We start from the raw sequence: 20,119 nt of genomic DNA on the forward strand, positions 1-20,119 counted from the left end.
GCCTCCCCTCTGAGCCCACCCACCATTTTCATTGTCCCTATCTTACACTTGTGTAGTTATTTGGCTTCTTGAAGGCAGGGTCCATGTTGCTGCCCTTCTTTCTGTCCCTAGCATTTAGCAGGGTGCCTAGCCCATAAGTGGTTCATAAATGCTTGTCAACTGATACTTTCACAGACATTACGTAGTTTCGACAGCCATGCTGTGAAGTAGGTAGGGCTATTGTTCCCACCTACCCTACTATTTGGCACCTGAGGAAACTGAAATTCAAAAAGGGTTAACTGACTTGGGCGGAGAGCCACAGGCTCAGTGTTGATTTGGTTTATCTGGATCCAGATTGGTTGTGGGCAGACAAGTGGGAGGGGTAAATACCTTCCAGTTCCATGGCCAACCCAAGGCTTCTGGCATAAAAGGTAACTTGTCAGAAGTCTAGAGAGATCACATCTACTGAGGGGCACAGGCTGTGTCATCATGAGCTCATCCCTGATAACAAACTGACTGGGCATTAAAACTGAAGGAGGTTCTGGTGAGTTATTTTTTCTGTTTCCACAGCAATAAAGCAGAATGGAAAGGGAGGTGCTTATGGGGGCTGTTGCTTATTTCTTTCTGCCCCTCTCTTTTTGAATGCTCTAGAATAGTCATATTCTAGAATAGGAATAAAAAGGCAAATGAAACACTGCCTGCCCTCAACAAGCTGACATCCTAATGGAGGTAAAAAATGGGGATCCCAGAGATATGTAAGCAGATTAAATTATAACGAGATAATCTGAGGAGAGAGAAAGCATTAACATCTGGGGGGGTGGGGTCAATCTTCAGGTCCAAGAACCTTTTTTTTTAAATTTTTGATAATTATACTTCAGGACAATTGGCTTCCTCAGGACAACTGGCTTCCTTTGTAATCCTATGATTTTTTTTTTTGATGCAGTTAAAAATACTACCCTGTGAAGGGATTCATAGGCTTCACCAGACTCCCAAAGAGATTTATATTACACAGAAAAGGTTAAGCACCGCAGAGCTAGGGATGTCAAAAAGAGATTCACATAAAAATAGCCCCTGGGCTGACTCTTATAATGGTGAAGATAAAGGGTGAATTTATTCTAGTTATGGGAGACACTTTATGCAAAGGCATGGAGGAAAGGGACAGAAAGACCTGATAAATTAAACCAGTACTTGTGAGGAAAAGAGGAGAACACAGTAAGACTGGAATAAGCACCATTCTTAAACTTGGTCATTTTAGTATGATTTTCTATGACATCAACCATTGGAAGATCTTTCTGACCACTGGGCTGAAGCACTAAATTTTCTGGATCAATTTCTCAGGTAAGGCAGGTATATAGGCAAACTTGAGGGAAAGGTGGGGGGAGTCAGTGATGGCTCTGCATAGGTCAATTGGCACAGGCCAATTATAATGACTATGAAGTAAAGGTGAGTTCAAATGATGCCAGTGTATGGAAAGATTTAATCAGCAAACGGGAGAAAACTCTGCAAGAGTGAGTTAAATGGCAACAGTGTTCTGAATTTTGCTTTTAGAAGGGGACTCAGGCCATCACTATTGAAAGAAGGAAAATCAGTGTTCTGTTCCTTCATGAAGCAACATATACTATCCCATGTCATTTGGGGCTAAAAAATGCTACTTGTGACTAAGAAAAAAAGAGAAAGACATCTAGTCTGACTTAGTCCTTCTGATAGTAAATATTTTATGTTCTTTTGCCAATAAGTTGTGCTGTTACAATATGCTCAGCTTAAACTAAGACATTCAAGACAAAGTTCTTCCCATTACAGAGAAAGCTTACAGTATCACTAATGATAATAGTTTGCCTTCATGTTGACACTTCACGGTTAACAAAGAAAATTATGCACATCATCGCAACTAATCTTCTCAAAAATTGTGGGGCATGGAAAGGGAAAGTTCTATCATATCTTCTATCTTTACTTTCTTTCCTTCTCCCTTCTCTTTCTTTCCTTCTTTCTCTTTCATTTTCTTTTCTCTTTTTTCTTTCATTTCTCCCTCCTTCCTTCCTTCCTTCCTCCATTTCAGAGATGGGAAAACTAAGTCTTAAGAGGGGTAAAGTGATTTGACCATGGTCACAAAGCTATAAGAGGCTAGGCTGGGACTCAAAGTCAGGTTTTTGGACTCCAGACCCAGTGGTAAGGGCTGGATGTGGAATCTGAGTCTTGGGTTCAGACACTTGGCAGCTGTGCAAACATGGGCATATAATGTAACATCTCCAAGCTTCAGTTTCTTAGTTTGGAAAATGGGAATAAGTGTATTTATAGTACTGATTTCTCAAGGACTACTGTGAGGAAAGTACTTGAAAAACTTGAAAGCACCATAAAAATATAAGCAGTTGGAACTGTTCCTCCAGAGCTACCTCACTAAGTGCCTGGTACATAGTGGGAGCTTAATACATGCTGCTTGTTCGACTGACTGAAATTTAGGTTTTAAAATAGCAGATATTGTGTCTGGTCAGTATAGAATCTCATGAATTAACAAAGATCAAAAGTAATAGCAGAGTAAATTACAAGGAGGTATGGTTTGCAAAACCCTCATTTAGTCAGTCAATATTTTAAGAAACCAATCAATATTTTGAGAAAACCAATCAATATTTTGAGAGAAGTTAAGACAAAGATACTGGGTGCTGTAAGAATTCTACTGGATAGAAAGGAAAGAGCCCTGAGTTAAGAGCTGGGAAACATGGGTTAGAGCCCTCACCTGGCCACTAAAATCAGTTCAATTATGGGCAAAGCCAATGAGTATTCTGGGTCTCCATTTTTGTACCCAATCACTCGGGGGCTTTTTGGCTCTCACATTCTATCAAACTAGGATGCAAACACCAAAAAGGCATCACACAAAACGGGTGCTCACTTGCTGCCCTTGCTAACAGCAGTCCAACAGAGCAAGAGCTGTCCTTGGTGCAGGAAGGTGACATCACTATTACTGGACTTTCCCTTACCAGAATATTCAGGATTAACAGATTTTGCACAAAGCTACTATTTCACATGGAGCATGAGTGAAAAAAAGGGGAAGAGAAATAAGGAATATGCACTTATTAAGTGCCTACTATGTGCCGGGCAGTGTGCTAAGCATTTTACAAAATATGATCTCATTTGATAATCCTCACAATGAGCCTGGGAGGTGGGTGGTGCTCTTATCCCCATTTTACAGAGGAGGAGACTGAAGTAGACAGAGGTTAAGTGACTTGCCCAGGGTCAGTCACATAGCTAGTAAATATCTAGGGCTGAATTTGAACTCAGGTCTTCCTGACTTCAGACCCAATACCCTAGAGAGGAATTAGGAAGCCAGAATATAGAAACAGGCTCAGGCAAAATGATGAAGGAGGTGACATTTGGTCTTTGCCCTCCAACTACCCCTTTCACTGCCTTTTATTACCTCTCCCATCCCAATGACCTATTCCGGGCCCCATTTCCACTGTACCTTATAATCTCAGTGCTTAGCACAGGACTTGGCACATAATAGGTGCTTAATATTCCCATGTTTCTCGACTGACTGATAAATCCTTTCAACTCTGGGTGATAAAGACTTAAGGTATCACTCCTGGGAATATTTCAGTTTAAAATGAGGGAGCTTGAAGACAAAAATCTTCAAGATCTAAGAATTAAATCTCCAATGGTGGAATTCCAGGTACTATATCAGATAATATGGGAGATATTTTGGGTTGGGGGGACTCCTAAGACCCCTCAAATCATACCAGATAGGTGTTCTAATCACTCAACTTTGTGATAGTGTCTCAGTGTCCACATTTATAATGGAGACTCAAGTCCACTCAACTGCCCTCAAATTAAATTACCCTCAATTCCACTTAAAAAAAAAACAACACTTTTAACAATATTCATGAATTTTCTTCAAACTATAAAGTGTGTATTGGGCCTGTCCGCATTTGTCAGAGCTAATATATAGTACCTCTGAACTATGAATTTGGGATAGAGAGGTCAAGTGAACAGAGATATATTCGAACAGCAGCATGTCTGCCTATAAATGTTTTCATATTAAGTCCATGCTAATGGGTGAATTTAGACTGCAAGTGAAGCAGGATAAATCCAATTCGGTAAAAGCTCACAAAATTATACTTTTCTTCATTTGGAAAGGCTTCATACATGTTATGGAGCCTGAGTATCTTGGTGATAAGGATGAATCCAGAATCACCATCTGACTTTTCAGTCCTGGATAGGAAGTAGGATAACGAGTGTAACAGAATTTCTGGGAGATGGATGGGGGATGGCAATAGTGTTGCTTCAAGGTAATGAGGAGAATTATTGTCTAATTTCAGGTGTCACTAAAGAGAGAGAGACATGGAAGAATATGAATACGATCCCGATGTTTGGAAATCGGTAGAGAACATCAGCAAGGAGGAGCATGAGAATTTCCTGAAATTCAGCAAGATTTTCCTACCCTTCACATATCTGCTGGTGTTTTCCTTTGGCTTGGTGGGGAACTGTCTGGTGCTAGCGGTCTACATTTTCTGCCAGAAGACAAAGAGTCTGACTGACCACTTTCTTCTGAACTTACCCATAGCTGACTTGCTGTTCATCGGTACTCTGCCATTCTGGGCTTATGCCATCATCCATGAGTGGGTCTTTGGGCCAGTCATGTGCAAGGTTGTCCTGGGGATGTACACCTTAAATCTCTACACCTCCATGTTGTTTCTCACTGGTATCACCATTGACCGGTTTATTGCAGTCGTTCAGGCCACCAAGACTCACATCTATCAAGCCAAAAGGATGACTATAGGAAAGATTATCTATATCATCATTTGGGTGTTCTCTCTATTGCTTACCATCCCACAGTTCAAGTACACCAGGATTTCTCAAAAGAACAAAAAGGTTTGCCACACTGAAGAGGAAGACATCTCTACTATGGTCCTCACCATCCAAATGACCATCGGGTTCTTCCTGCCTCTGACGGCCATGATCATCTGCTACTCGGTCATTGTCAAGACCTTGATCCGTGCCAAAGGGTTCCAGAAGCACAAGTCTTTAAAGATTATCTTTTTAGTGGTGGCAGTGTTTGTCACCACCCAACTGCCTTTCAATCTCATTAAGCTTATCCGTACCACGAGTTGGGAGTACGACACAGACCCCCGCTTCCTCTATGCCTTCGTGATAACAGAGGCCATTGCTTATTTACGGGCCTGCCTCAACCCTGTGTTGTATGCCTTTGTTGGGGTGAAATTCAGAAAGAACTTCTGGAAACTCATGAAGGCCTTCAAGTGCCCCCATGCTGCGGGGAGAATCAGCCAGTACCAGTCCAGCGAGGACACCTCTAAAAGTTTTACTGCTTCCAACAATGCTCAGGCCACCAGCATGTACCAATTGTAGCACATGCCCACAACTCAGACAGGCCGACCAGTATCTATTATTAGCCTACTATGCATGTGCCAAACACCATGATGACTGCACGGTGAATTATTCTGGAAGTTATAGACAATGGCTATATCCCGAGTGGGATTCCTGCCTGTAAACTGGATTATCACCAAGAAGTGAGAAAGCACTGGGTATCAAAGACACTTCTATCATCACAGACCACAGACTAACCTGACTCCTTCCTTGAACAGTGGTTGGTGCCCAGACCTAAGCTCAGTGATCATGAAAACCAGAATACGGCAAGGACATTCCCACGGCTCCATGTGCTTGATGAACTGGGGAGCACTGGGTGGAGTGAAAGAGCATGGACATTATTCAAATCCCCCTGGCACCACTGCTTTCTTCAAGACTGGGCTTTGTGAGCGGGATGAAAGAGACAAAGGGTCACCAGTAAAACTGTGGACTCCATGGTTTAGCACAGACTATATAAACAGAGTGTGCTGGGCCTCTGGGAATGAAAGGAGATGGAGGATAGCTGAGAAGGCCTACAGACAGCCATCTCTGTGTCTCCTTTTCTCCCCAGCTCTTCCATTTCCATGCTCACAAGGGTAAGCCTGCTGCAGGAAAGAGAGACCTTGGGTTTCTGGGCAATGGAACGAGGAGCTCTGATGAATGTGGGCAGGCCCAAGACCAACTTCATGCACATGGCTGAAAATGCCATGTTGTTTGTGTTTGTTTGCTTTAAGTGGAATTAAGGGTAATTTTTGAAGATGTTATATTTCTCATTCATAAAATTTATATTTAAAATGTTTATTCTAGGTATGTGAAAACCATCTTTTATTACTTTGGCCAGATCATAATAAAGGGTTGTTTGGTTTTGTTTTTGTAACTACAAACTACTGATTTCTTTATAAATCTTCTGTTTTTTAATTTTTGCCCAGAGTGACTGAAACATCCTGGGAAAAGGTGATTTGGGGTGTTTTTCAAAGGCTTTGTAGATCAGTCTACAGGGGACTTAGACACTGCTGAAACTGAAGTTGTGTCTGGCTTAGCAAGACCACTCAGCTGCCATGATGTCAGACCCCCTGTGTGTTATTTAATGAAATGAAGGCATTTCTTTTATATTTAAAATGAGAAAACTGGCTGAAGTGCGTCTTTAAATGGCATACTTTTACCTTTTTCATTAGATTATAAAAATATACATTTACTGGCTTATACATGTCTCAGTACATAGATAGGGTGATAGCATTCAGAGATAATACTTTAAGGTTTACAAAGCATTTTACAAATATCTCAGTTTATTCTCACAACAGCCCTGCAAAATAAATGCTGTTACACTGTGTGATGACTGACTTTTTTAGACTTAGCTCTTCTAAGCAATGCAATGATCTAAGACAATTCCAAAAGACTCATGATGGAAAATGCTATCCACATGAAGAGCAAAGCATACTATTTCTTTTTCTTTTTCATGGTTTTCCCCTTTTGTTCTGATTCTTTTTTCACAACATAACTACTGTGGAAATATGGTTAATGTGATCATATGTATATAGCCTATATCAGATTGCATGCCATCTTGGGGGGGAGATGGAGGGAGGGGAGAGAAATTTAGAACTCAAAATTTTATAAAAGTGAATGTTGAAAACTAAAAATAAAATATTTTTTAGAAGATGCTGTTATTATCCCCATTTTACTGATGAGAGAACTGAGGCAGGCAGGGATTATGTGACTTACCCAGGGCCACACAGTCCATGTGTATGTGATAGGTGAGAGGCACTGAAGATATCAACTGGTCAGTTAAAGAAATTTAGACTCAACTGCCTATGATGTGTTTCCCTCCTTTCCCACAATCCCAAATATTTCTTCCAGCCTCTTCAAACATCTCCCAATGACAGGAAAGGCCCACATATAGAGCCCTGCAAACATCTCCTACTCCCCTCATCCCTCTTCATCAATGGGGGAAAAAAAGCAGATCAACCATGTTTTTTTCACCCTTCCCATCCCCAATAATTACGAAGCAGTCTGGTCTAATCAAGTCAAGATTCTTGTAGGATGGAATCACTTGTGCACAAGGGGGTTCTTGTAGTAACCTCAGGGGCTCGGGTGGGCAGACAGTTGGGTGAGTGGTGGATGGACAGCTGGTTATGAGGTTGTGTTGCATTGGGGAAGCTGACGGATGGGGCCGACATTCTGCAGAGGCAGAGAAGACTTCCTATGACAGTTTTCCAGGGACTGTCAGCAAAGGATCCCCTGCTTGCCCCTGTTCTCTGGCCTCCTCACCCCTGCAAAAACAACACAAACCTTCTCTCCCTCTTTCCAGTGCCCAACATGGCTTTAACAGGGAACAAAGCTTTTCATTCCATAGTAAAGGGAAGAATTAAAATGCAGATACCCCTGGGAAAGGTAACAACAAAGGGGTTGGAATTAGTGCCCATGGGTCAGGGCATCTTGTATGCATCACAAATTTCACACAGAGGCTTTACTGCCTGCCCAGTCAAGTTCAAATTCTTTTTGAAAAAAAAAAGAATTCTTTTCTTCAAGGCCTTCCACAATCTGGCCCCATCCTGCATTTCTAGCCTGATCTCAGATACTTCACCACAATCTAGGCTCCTGCTGAACCTGCCCCCTCCTTCTGCTAGGTGCCTTCTGCTTCCTAGCTCCTCTGCCTCCGGTCCTGCTGCTCCCTGAGCCTGTGATGTCCTGACCACCTCCCTTAGAGCACACCTCCGGTGCCACCTTTCCCAAGAAGCCCATTAGGAACAACCTTCTTCCCCCCCCCCCCCCCCCCCCAGCCTCACACAGAGCTCTGCTCTGCCCTTCCCTCTTTACTGCCCCCACTCTAGAAGGCCACAGCTATTTATTGGCACATCTAACCCCTCTCTTGGAGCACGAGTTCCATTACTGCAGAGAGTATGTCTTATCCTGGCTCTGTGCACCCTCAGCACCAGCACAGCGCAGACCCTTGGTACTCGGCCAGGAAGTCTGGGAACCAAAAGCACACAACACTTCCCTACCACGTCTCGCCCAACAGACACCTGAGAGTATGACTTCTAACCCAGGCTCTGGTCAGAGCAGAGGATGGAGAGCTGGGCCTGGGGTCAGGGAGACCAGAGTCCAAAGGCAGCCCCAGACACTGCCCAGCTGGGTGATCCTGGGCAAGTCACTGAAATCAGCTGTAAAACAGGCAGTGCCTTCCTTCTGGGGCTGCTGCCCATTTAAGTTGAGGAAATATTCATAAAGTGCTTAGTACAGTGCTTGGCAAATAGCGGATGCTTAAGAATTCCTTCCTTCTTTCTCTTCCTCATTCCCTTCCCCCTCTTCCTCCCTTCCCTCTCTCCTTCCCTTCTTTCCCTTCCTCCTTCTCTTCTTTCTCCCTTCCTTTCCCCCCTTTTCTTTTCATTCCCTTCCCTCTTCTTCTTTCCCTTCCTTTCCTCCCCTTTCTTTCCTTTCCTCCCTCTTTCCCTTCTCCTTTCCTTTGCTTCTTCCTTTCCCCTGTCCCTTTTTTCCCTTCCCCTTCTTTTCCTCCTTCCCTCTTTTCTTCCCTTTCCTCCCTTCCTCTTTCCCTTCTTTTCCCACTTCCCTTCATGCCTCCCTTCCTCTCTTCCTTTCTCCCTTCCTTCCCTTCCCCTTTTTTCTCCTCCCTTTCCCTCTTTTCTTCTTTTCCATTCCCTCCTTCCCTTTTTTCTTCCCTTTCCTTTCTGCCTCTCTTCCCTTTCCCCTTTTCTTCTTTTTCCCTTCTCTTCCTCCTTTCTTTCTTTTTCCCCTTCTCTTCCTTCCTTCTTCCCCTCTCTACCTCTGCCACATGACCTCAAGCATGGAGAAGACTAGGTCTCCAACACCAGCAGTCCCTTTCACCCCTTCAAAGACCTGAGCAAAGAGACCCAGAAGGCCATACATATATATATACAGTAGCAGGGGTAAGACTGGAGGAGGTCAGGACTAGGTGAGAGCCAAGGGGACACAGGTGTCAGGGCAGTTATCCTGGAGCCAGCTTCTTTCTGATTCAAGGGGCCATCAGCATCAGTTAGACTTCCTTCCTGCTCCTCACTTTCTTCTCCAGCCCCCAAGAGCTCCCTGAAATGCCAAGTGTGACTGTTCTCTCTGCCCACACTGCGGTGAACACCACCACCTGACGTGACTTTCAGAAACCTTACCACGCTCACCCTATCCTGTTCTCATTTTTGAGGCATCAGGCAAACAGCCACAGGAGAGAGAGCTCAAGAGGGGTGGGGGTGGGGGCAGCCCTCAGGAAGGACAAAGACTAGCCCTGAGAGGGAGCAGGGGCAGGGCTTTCCTGGTTCAGCCAATGCTCCCTGTGCCCACCTGCACTTAAGCTGAAGGGCCAAGATTCTACATCACACAAATCAGGGGTTTAGTGCCTGCTGGGCTGGCAGGGGTCCCGTCCAAACGACTGAAGCATGCAAGTCTCCACCCCAAAAAGCTTTACGAGCCCCCTTTAAGAGTGGGTTTTGTAACCCCAGGACCAACTAGAAAGTCCTCTGTCCTCTGCCAGCTTTCAAACCCCTCCCCAGCCCAGTCCTTCCTACTTTCTGATTTTCTTAGATTTCATACCCACCCACCCACATACTCTAGCATCCAAGGCCTTGGGCTTACCTTCCCAGCTCTGTGTCTATGCCCTGACTGCCTCCCACACCTGCAATGCTTTGCATCCTCTAACTCTGTTGGTCATTTCCCCTGTCTCTCAAGAGAGAGAGGAAGGAAACAAGCATCTATTAAACACCTACTATGTGTCAGACATTTTCCTGAGTGCTTTAAAAATGTTCCCTCATCTGATCCTCACAATCTCCCTGGGAGGGAGCTGCTTTTATTATCCCTATTTTACAGATGGAGAAACCAAGGCAGACAGCTGTTAAGTGCCTTGCCTCAGGGTCCCACAGCTAGGAAGTGTCTGAGACTGGATTTGAACTCGGCTTTGCCTGACTCCTGGACCAGAATTCTATCCACTGCAAGACCTAGCTGCCCTAAACTCAGCTCAAATACAGTCTTGAGAGGAAGCCGGTTCTCTGAGCTTACCTTCTCCATCTAGGGCACATGGCTTGTACAGACAAACTTACCTGCATGCTCTCTTTCCCACTTGAATGTGACCACACTCCCAGAGGGCAGGGACAGAGATCAGGCCTTTCCTTGCATCCTCCCCACCCCCCAGCTCAGTAATAAATGCCTGTTGATTAACTATACTATTCCATACTGAAGATTATCCCAAGGGCTTAGAGGGAAATGAATTAAAACCCAAAATAAAAAGCTACACCTGGAGTAAACCACGATCAACAGCAAACCACTAAAACCCAGATTCTTCTTATATAAAACCTCATATATTAAGCCTCATTGCTTTTATATATATATATATATAATATACATACACACATATACGCATACACATGTGTGTATGTATGTGTATCACATGTGTGTATACGTCACATGCATGCATGCCAGTGAGTATCTCCATAGCTTTATTGCTTAGACTATGGGCGTGGGCTGATTCAAACTCACAGAGCTGGTTTAAGCCAATTCAACAACATGAATCAGGTAATTTCTTCCAGACTCAATACTCAGATTCACTATGACCGTGTAGCCCAAAAGGGCCAAAGTTTGGGGGTTGTTTTTGCTTTCCCCAAAGCCCTGTAGGTGCCATGGGCCTCAGTGAAGATCGGGCTTAGTCACTCCTTCATGGAATACACATCCCACCCTCTGCCATCTGTATGTACCTGCTCATAATTGCCTGAGGATAAGCAAAGGAGGTTTCCTGCCTCACATGGTATGGGATGCTCTTTCCGTCTGACCTCAACAGCAGCGGCAGAGACCCCAGGTGATGGGGAGCTCAAGGAGAGTATTACTGGACAGCTGCGGTCTTAGTCACTAAAACGAGAGGCTGCTTTCCAGTTTCTTAATGCCAAACCAGGGGTGATAAGAGGATGGTGGGAGACGGTCCAGGTGTGATGACGGAAATAAAAAAATCACCACATATTCATGTTGAGATTTTTCCCTCTGATAGGCTTAAAGTATTTTATAAATGAGATCTAATCAGTATTCTAGGCAGGGCTGAGTCTAAAAAAAGAGGATTTTATTAGGAAGGAAATGAGGCAGAAGATCAAAGGTCCTGCTCCAGATGACAAAACCAGGAAGAGACTACAGACCTGTGCTCATTAAACTCAAGCCTGACTCCACTAGGGAGAGCTGATGGGTTCTACTGGGGAGAGCTGTGGGGTGGGGATGGGCCAAGGCTGGGGGAGTGGCCTCGAAAGCTCTGGGGTGCTTCTTCCACAAAAGGAAGTCACTGTCAAGGCTGTCATCATTAGTGGTGACTAAAAACTGAGCCTGGCTAACTTGGTGACTTGTGGGTACGTGGACCTGGGCTCTCTTGAAGGCACATGTGCACGTTTGAGGTCAGTCTTAGGCCCATCTTCCCGCCTTTCCTCAGAGGGGCTGTGTGGGCTAAAACAAGGCATCCAGGGGGAAGGCTGGGTCACAGTAAAGCCCAGCTGTGTGCTTCCCTATGGTGCAGATGTTTCTGCAGGGGTACAGTCAGTGGGGAGACCACAGAAAGAGGGGCTGAGTGGGTAATTTTCCTTAACAGGTTAGCAGAGGGATAGGAAGAGGTTATAAGCTTCTAGAGAGCAGAGCACAGGCCTTATCTGAGCTTTGCATCTCCGGCAGGGTAATGCAAATGTTTCTACTTAAAGGATTCACAACTGTGTCAGGGAGGGCATACCCTTTATTGATACAGATAGCAGCCCATCTACGTCTTAGCAGACTATCTCCACCACCACCACCACCCCCAAATAAATTTAATTCCTTATACCCACCCTGCGGTGAGCCTCTTGGAACTTAGCAGAGATGATTCTTAGACAACACACATCTACTCTGTTACCAGACCCCTTTCCAGACTGGTGGATCTGCCCTATGGGCCGCTAGGTGGCACAGCGGATAGTGGATCCACTGCCAGGCCTGGAGTCTGGAGGACCTGAATTCAAATCCAGACTCAGACACTTACTAGCTGTATGACCCTGGGCAAGTCACTTCACCCTGTTGGCCTCAGTTTCCTCATCTGTAAAATGAGCTGGAGAAGGAAGTGGCAAACCGCTCTAGTGTCTTTGCCAAGAAAACCCCAAATGGAGGCATGAGGAGTCAGATCTGGCCGAAATGACTGAACAAGAACAAGGGATCTGCCCCAGCTTGTATTCCCTACTGCTCCACTCTGGCCCCCATATCCCTCCATGGCCTTTGGGAACCCATGATAAAGAATCAAAGGGAGCCTCAACCAGAACAGGACCTCAATGCTTGCTGACCCGCGTAAATGTAGGGAAGGGATCTCGGCACAATCGAATTTTGTCAATGGCATCAGTAAATCTTATATAAATATATTAAGGATAGTTTAAGTTTGCCCAGCACAGAGAAGACACCTAAAGATGCTTGTTGAATGGACGTGGATTTTCAAAACGAGTTCCAGCCTGGTTTCAGAACACGATTTCTAGTCCAACTTGACCCTTCCTCATTGTCTTAGAGAAGCTGTCCACTCCCACAGCTGAAGCAGGTTTTAATCCACCACCACAACTTTACTTTGTCCTCTCATTAATTTAGCCCCCAACTATGCAGACAGTCTTATAAAGCTCTAGCTGATTACACCTGCCATATTTCCCTTGGGAATTTTGTTCCAAGTCTTTAAAAAGAAAAAAAAAAACTCTAGGAGGGTGGTCCAGACTTCATGTTAGTTGCTGGCAGAGAACGGATGACAGGCACTCATCCAACTTGAAGACTGCTGCATAGCCACACCTTTAGGAGAGTCAGTTCCGAAAGTGGCCTCTCCTGGTTCCGCCTTGGACTAGAGTGGTAATCATACCAACACTTTCCTTTCCCCGGAACGGTTCCCATTTCTAGTAAGTGACTACGTGTTTTTGTCCGTGGTCAAAGACTTTTTGTTCCTTTAGAACACTGGGAGGTTTTCAATTAATGGCCCTTGGGATCTGTTCCCTGGAGGTTCCTTCTCTGTTAATGCCATTTCTGGGACCAGCCAAGAAACTCTCATGACCAAGAATATCCCCCCACCTGCCTGTAAATTCTCCTAGAAAATAACAGCTCGTATTTCCCTGGAGACCAAAGGTTTATACGGTATCCTCCTCACAAGAAACCTGTGAAGCTGGAAGTAGGAATATTATCACCCTCATTTTATGTATCAGAAACAGGCTGGGAGGAGAGAAAGGCCTTTCACAGCTGGTAGGTGTCAGAGCCAGGATTTGAATCCAGGTCCTCAGACTCCCTATCTAGTACAACATCATCCCTTTGTAAAACAGGGGGATACAAAATGCAATTTATCACTGCCTCACTATACTGTCAACCAAGTATGTAGTATCAACAAGCGTTTACTGAACATCTCTCAGGTGCCAGGCACTCCAGAGGATGTGAAAGCACTATGAGACACAACACTGTCTGCCCCCAGTTTGGGAGAAATTAAATAAATAGGTAAACTAACCGACAATAAAAGACAGTAGAGGATCAGCAGCCAGATGGGCTGCTAGGCTTCCAAGGAAGGAGAGAACACTGAGGGCTGGGAAGATCTGACCCCAGGGGGCGGCTGGGCAGCACCTCCAAAGGCCGAGAGGACGAGGGAGGGCGTTCCAGGAGATGGGGAAATGGGAAGGAGCCAAGTCACAGAAGCAGGGATGAGCAAGGGACGGGGAGGAGGTAGAAAGGTCTACCTGTTGTACTAAGATTCCTAACCTTCACACAAACACCTGAAAGGTGCGTCAAACTCTATGTCAATGCATAACATGAAAATGATGGGATTCTAACTTTTAAAAAAGAAAAATAATCCTTTACTACAGGGAAAATGGGTGAAATGATATGTTTTACAAAGGAAGGAGACTCTGAAACAGCACCTTCTCTGTATTTTCTGAAACACACACACTTCTTGGTGGAAGTTATATTTAGACCAGTCCGATAACTAGGTGGCAGTGAACACAAAACAGAGTAGGAGGAGGGGCAGAGAGGAAGGGGGGCTCCAAAATATGCAAAATAAGTAAAACTGACCTATTACCTTTGGTGATCTACAGCATAAGAACTGGGGGAGTTTTAATTTTTATTCCTGAATTTTCCTGCAGGAAGCTTCTAACGTGAGTTAGAAATTTAGCCCTTGCAAGACTATTTTTTGGAAATCTTGTTGGGAAAAATTAAGGGTCAAAAAGACCTGGTACTGAAAAGTAAGCATGCTTATTATTGCAACGTAAATGCTGCTGCCATATAGACTTAAGTAGACTGCAACAGGCGCTGGTGGGTCTTCCTGCCTCAAGACTCTGCAATCTGTCCAGCCACCAAAGCGATTCCCCTAAAGCTCAGGTCTGATCGTGTCACTCCCCTCCTCAGTGACCCACAATGGCTCCCCTATCACTTCCAGGAGTCAGTGCACCCCTTCTCAAAATGCCCAGCATTTTCTTCTCTGTTTATGCACTGAATTCCCCCAATGGAAGATAAACTCCTGGAGGGCAAGAAATGCTTTGTGTGTGTCTTTCTCTCTCCAGACCTTGCACTGTGATTAATAACTACTTGTTGAAATGAATAATAAGAGGGGTTCCGAAGTGGCTACTGTTGAGGCTGAGCTGGCTGCAGAAAAAGTAGCTAACAGCCGGTGCTCTGCCATTCTGTTCTTTTGCCAAGAGGACATTTCCTGTGAGGGGGAACGTGGGTCAGGGCACTTCTTAGGGGGTTTGTGGGTAGAGGCCTCAGACAGCGCCTCTTTCCTGAAGACAGTCAAATCTGGGTGGATGTATGTTGGCCAGACCCAACCAACTGGCCAGTGAAACAAGCATGCGTTAAGCACCTAGCCCGTGCCAGGCCCTGGGCTTGGCGCAGAGGGGTTCAGCTGGTGAACTCCCTGAAGTTCCCTTCTTTGAGTGACTGACAATGGCCAAGCACCATCTGCTTTGCTTCCCCAGGTCAGTCTCAACAGGCTCATGCTTAACAACAAGGCAGCAGAGGAGTCAAGGCGTGTTTACTCACTGTTCAGCCACGCTCTGGTCAAGCGAGTCCGCTTCAGTGGGTGTTCCGGGGAGGGAGCCAGATTCCTGTATCTGGCACAACTCCTCATCAGTGATGATGTCAAACACGGCATCGTCTGGGGGGCGGGAGTCCGGAGGCGCCACTGCACCAGCACCATTGCCACCACATGTGAGAACAAGAAGGGACAAGGGCCATTAGAGATGGCACGAGGAGGCTTCCTGCCTCACCTCCCCCTGGTCATCCCTTGGAGGAAGGAGGCAGGGAAACGGTGCAAGGGAAGCAGCTGGAAGGAGCTGGAATAGGGCTTGGCACGTGCATATGTGTGTACACATATATTACACACATGTGTACATATGTATGTATGCATATACACATACATATGGAGAGAGATGTATTTAGAGATAGAGGAAGAAGTTTAGATAGCAATATTGGTGCTAGGTGGCACTACAGTGCACAGAACACTGACTCATCTTCCTGAGTTCAAGTCTGGCCTCAGATACTTCCTAGCTGTGTGACCCTGGGCAAGTCATTTCACCTCGCCTCAGTTTCTTCATCTGTAAAATGAACTTGAGAAGGTAATGGCAAACCACTCCAGCATCTTTCCCAAGAAAACTCCACAAAAAGTTGGACATGACTGAAAAATGACTAAACCACAACAGACAGAGATATATAAAGATGTTTGGATATCAACAGATAGATAAAAGAATGTTTAGATATGGATATAGATCGATTTAGACATATAAAGATGTTTAGTTACAGATAAATACATAAAGATGTTTAGTTATAGATTGCTATAAATGGGTATAGGTTATACAGAAAAGATGTTTAAATATATAGACAGATGGACATAGAGACACACACACATCAAAAAAAATTGGGGGTTATATTTTCTCCAGATTAGTAGGCTGATTCCACTGCTAATTTTTAATCATATGCATATATGTAAACATATGCGTATATAAATATACATCTGTCTGTGTATGTGTGCATGTGTATATATGTGCACAATCCACATGTTCATATAGTTTTATGAATATTTCTATGTTAATATGTTACACATAATACATGTAAGTATATATGCATCTCAAAGCCTAAAAGCACAGACTGCTTACAGTCTGCCTTTTTTCGTACCCTGACCCTCAGCACAGTGCCTAGAGCACATGTAAACCCATAATCCTTGTTTGCTGACCGACTGACCAAACACTAGAAACTCCCTGCATTTCCACCAGGGAAGAAACTGAACAAAAGAGAAAACTCCACCTTTTGTACCTTTGACGGTACATGGCCTGAGAGATCATGGAGAAGAGTTAGGCCTTCTTAGCACATGTCAGAACAAGGGCTCCCCCACCCACATTTCCAGCAGAAGTCCTTGGGTGGTTTTCAGGCCTGAATGGCAATCTGTTTACCAGTCAAAATGTGCAGTGACTGTGCCTTTGCTGGGGTGACTCGTACCTCTGACTGTGTGTAATGGAAATGCAAATTTAAAGATCTTCCCTGCCCCTAGGCTAAAGTGCACCTGAAGCCTGGGGTGGGAGGCTTGTTTTTCAGTAGATACTTCTTGATTGGCCAGTGAGTCAATAAGGTTGTTACATTCTCTGAGCCAGGAGAAGGCTATATAAGCCCTGATGTGAGGCTTTGTTTTGGGGGCTCACTTTGAGAAGTGTTCTGTGATTTGATCTGTATTCTGGGAAGCCGTTGTCCAGGGCCCCCCCCGGCTTTGAAAAACCCAGATGTGGAAACCCAGATGTTGACTGTGTATGGATGTAATGGTTGGACAGTTTGGAAATCTGTCTACTTGATCTGTTTCTGTCTTGATAATTCTGCCTGTATACTTTGAAGTTCGGGGTGCTGACCTTTTCTCCTGAACAAGGTAAACGATATATGTCTGACTGATTAAAGTAAGCTTGTTAACCCATTTTGAGTTGCTTTCCTTTAACAAAGCAGATCCAAGAACCTGTATGGGCAGCCACCCTGAGCACGCTTGGGGTGCTTGCTGCTACACTGTGTAAACTGGTTAGTAAAACAACAGTACAGCTAATGCGCTGATGTCAGCTGTATGAATCAATCTACCCGCAGGCCCCAGGCCTGGGAGATACCAGGACAGGTCTAAAGAAACCAGGTGACAAGAAAACAGGAGGCAGGGGAAGTCAGAAAGAAAAACAGACCCCAGGACATGAGTCGGTAATAATTCCTGTGTAAATAGTACTTTGTGGTTTACAAAGCAGGCGGCTCACCACAGCCCTGTGGGGCAGGAGACACAACCCAATTCCTCATTTCATAGATGGAGAGAGATTAAGTGAGCCACACATGGATGTGGACACGTGGTGAGGCTCTGACCCCAGGCCTAGGGCCCTTCCCACTCTCTAATCTTCAGACTCTGCCTGCTCCAGACTCACAGATAGGGCATCACCGTGGTTCCTCCCATCAAAGTAGGAAGGGTGGGAGGAACACTGGGGGGACGACAGGTTGCTTTTATTACACTGCGGGTGATAAGGACAGTGTCCCGATCAGGAGCTGACCCCATGGCTAATCTCTGCTCGCTGCCTCTCTGACACAGCCACTTTTCTTCTGATGGTGGGCTGATCTCTAACCAAACAATGAATGGAAGCAGACCTCAAAAAACAAGGTAAAAAAGGAATGGGACTATGTCTGTGAAGAACCTTCTACACACTAATTTGTCAACTTGAGAAGAGGAAAAGAGAGGCCAACGAAGGGAAAGAAGAGGATGTAAGCCACGACATAAATGAACAAAGCAGACCTCTTTCTACTTGGTATGCATTGAGCTACTATGGGATCAAAGTAAGTTACCATACTGGCCTTGCTGAGGACCTGGCTAAATAAGGGCTTCTTAACCTTCTGGGGGTCAGGGACTCCTCTGACAGTCTCTGGTGAAGCCTCTGGAGCCCTTCTCAGAATCATATTTTTAAATGCATAAAACATAGAGAATTACAAAGGAAACCAATGATGCCGAAAAACTACCAATATGTTTTTCTTAGAAAAACATGCTTGCCAACCCTCAGTTGAGAATCCCTGATTTCAAGGATGAGTGACACCCTTTCTCAGTGATACAGATGTCAAGCGCTCCACATCTCAGGGGACAGTTTTCATGAATTATGGCTGAAAAGACTCATCATCCTGCGACTGGCAGAGTGATGAAAAGCCTTTCTAGAGTGATCCAGGCTGGTGTCCTGATGTCAGATACACTATCTCACTGGGTTCCCGTTTCAGCTTGGCCTGATGTGCCAGAGCTTATGTTACTGGCCTAACTTTCCCTAATCCAGGGTAATTCTTGAACCCCAGAGAAAAGTGGAGGACTTTACTGGAGGATGAACCAAGAGTGTCTGCCATTACCTCTAGCTTTGCTAAAACCCTGATGTTCTCTCTTAAATCTGCCAGACTCCTGTACTCATGCACATGTGTTTTCAGCAAAAACTGGGAAGTTGTTTCAGGTAAGAAATAACTTTAGATGTATTTCCAGTATGAGAAGTAAAAGCAACCCAACCCAGTGGAATACAAATGGCTGCCCGGTGGGGAGCTAGAGAACAGAGGAGAGGAGGAGCCTGACCTCTGACTCTGGCGGCTGGGTCGCCTGATGACATGGATGGAGAAGAGGGGAGCTCGCCCTGGGAGGCCATGGAGCCAGAGCTGTCTGGGGAGCTGGAGCCGTCTGTGTACTTCCGGAAGCAGGCCCGGCAGCAGCGCTCTTTCTTGCCACTGTGTTTGGTCATGATGTAATTGTTGCAGCAGTAATAACAGAAGATGCGGCCACATATCCTAATAATGAGAAGAGATTCAGAGTGAGAAAGGCGCCGTGCTGCGGACAGCCTGGAACGCTGCACAGGGAGCGTGTCTCCCTCTGTTGGCTGGCTCCCCATTTGCTTCTCTAACCTTTCAGGAGCCTGGAGGGCCATCAGGAGAGCGACCTGACAGAAAGGACACTGGGCTAACAGGGAGCAGGGGGCTCTGGGTCACAGAGCATCAGCCTTTAAGGGCCAGAAGAGAACTTGGAGGTCTGAGGCCAAGTCCCTCATCTAATGAGCAGGGACGTGGAGGTGGCAATATGCAAGGACTGTGCATCTCGTTTTACCCAGGAGGCTCAGCAAGGCTGAGCGCCTTGCCAAGAGTGGCAGAGATGGTGAGTAGCAGAGGCAGGATTAGTCTACAAACGCTTTGGGCTGCTGCACTGACCTGCAGTGGTGCCGCCGCGTCATCCAGCTGAACTCCCGCTTACAGTCCAAGCAGTGATTCACCTCTGTGTCTCCCAGCCATCTTTCTTCTGCATTCAGTTTTTGTTGGAATTCCAAGGCATCAGATTTTTGCCAAAGAGCATCCTTGTCCCTAGTGAGGAAGCAATTGTTTTAAGAGAGAAAGGGAAAGAAAAAGACCAAAAAAGAAAAGCTTAGAGTTCTTCTTGCTTTATCCTGAACACTGACCCCAAATCTTCTGTTTCCTAACTCTTCCATTTTAGAGAATACCCCACTATTCCATACATTCCTCTTCACTCCCCACAGTAACTAGCAAGGTGATATAAACCAATTAAGTACTAACAAGTTCTTGTTAACTATGTTTGGACAATCAGAAAGGATCCCTAGATCACTCTCTCCTAGCTCTGGTCTCACTGATATACTCTTTCTGCCCCAGGCAACAAGACTGCAACCTGTACTTAATTCTAAACATATAGCTCTGGGTTTGGGGCTCTTGGTTGTTGCCTCAGATAAGGTCACAGAATCTCAGAGCTGAAAGGATCTCCAAGGTCAGCTAGTTAAAACCATACCTGAACAATTGATTCAGG

The 20,119-nt window shown here is 45.2% G+C and overlaps 2 protein-coding genes across 4 annotated transcripts in view; one reads left to right on the top strand and one right to left on the bottom strand.

The window, feature by feature from the left end:
• The window catches only part of FYCO1 (FYVE and coiled-coil domain autophagy adaptor 1), a 102,472-nt gene that overhangs the window by 32,137 nt on the left and 50,216 nt on the right, over positions 1-20,119 (bottom strand). For all 3 annotated transcript variants that reach the window (XM_069088354.1, XM_069088355.1, XM_069088356.1), the window contains exons 12-14: positions 19,516-19,665; positions 18,893-19,101; positions 15,328-15,469 (exon numbers count right to left, since the gene is read on the bottom strand). In XM_069088354.1, coding sequence (XP_068944455.1) covers positions 15,328-15,469; positions 18,893-19,101; positions 19,516-19,665 — 501 coding nt within the window. The remainder of the gene's footprint in view (positions 1-15,327; positions 15,470-18,892; positions 19,102-19,515; positions 19,666-20,119) is intronic.
• On the top strand, positions 74-8,057 carry CXCR6 (C-X-C motif chemokine receptor 6). The gene is made up of 2 exons (XM_069088353.1): positions 74-523; positions 4,287-8,057. The coding sequence occupies exon 2, from the start codon at positions 4,309-4,311 to the stop codon at positions 5,332-5,334; it is 1,026 nt and encodes a 341-aa protein (XP_068944454.1). The 5' UTR covers positions 74-523; positions 4,287-4,308; the 3' UTR covers positions 5,335-8,057.

Source organism: Petaurus breviceps, unplaced genomic scaffold (assembly GCF_028583685.1).
Source record: "Petaurus breviceps papuanus isolate PSGF00001 unplaced genomic scaffold, PetGlider_PUasm1.0 185, whole genome shotgun sequence".
Lineage (NCBI taxonomy): Eukaryota > Metazoa > Chordata > Mammalia > Diprotodontia > Petauridae > Petaurus > Petaurus breviceps.

What these genes read in the sequence shown, in the direction of transcription:
- CXCR6 (XM_069088353.1), top strand. Translation starts at nt 4,309, where the DNA reads ATGGAAGAATATGAATACGATCCCGATGTTTGGAAATCGGTAGAGAAC.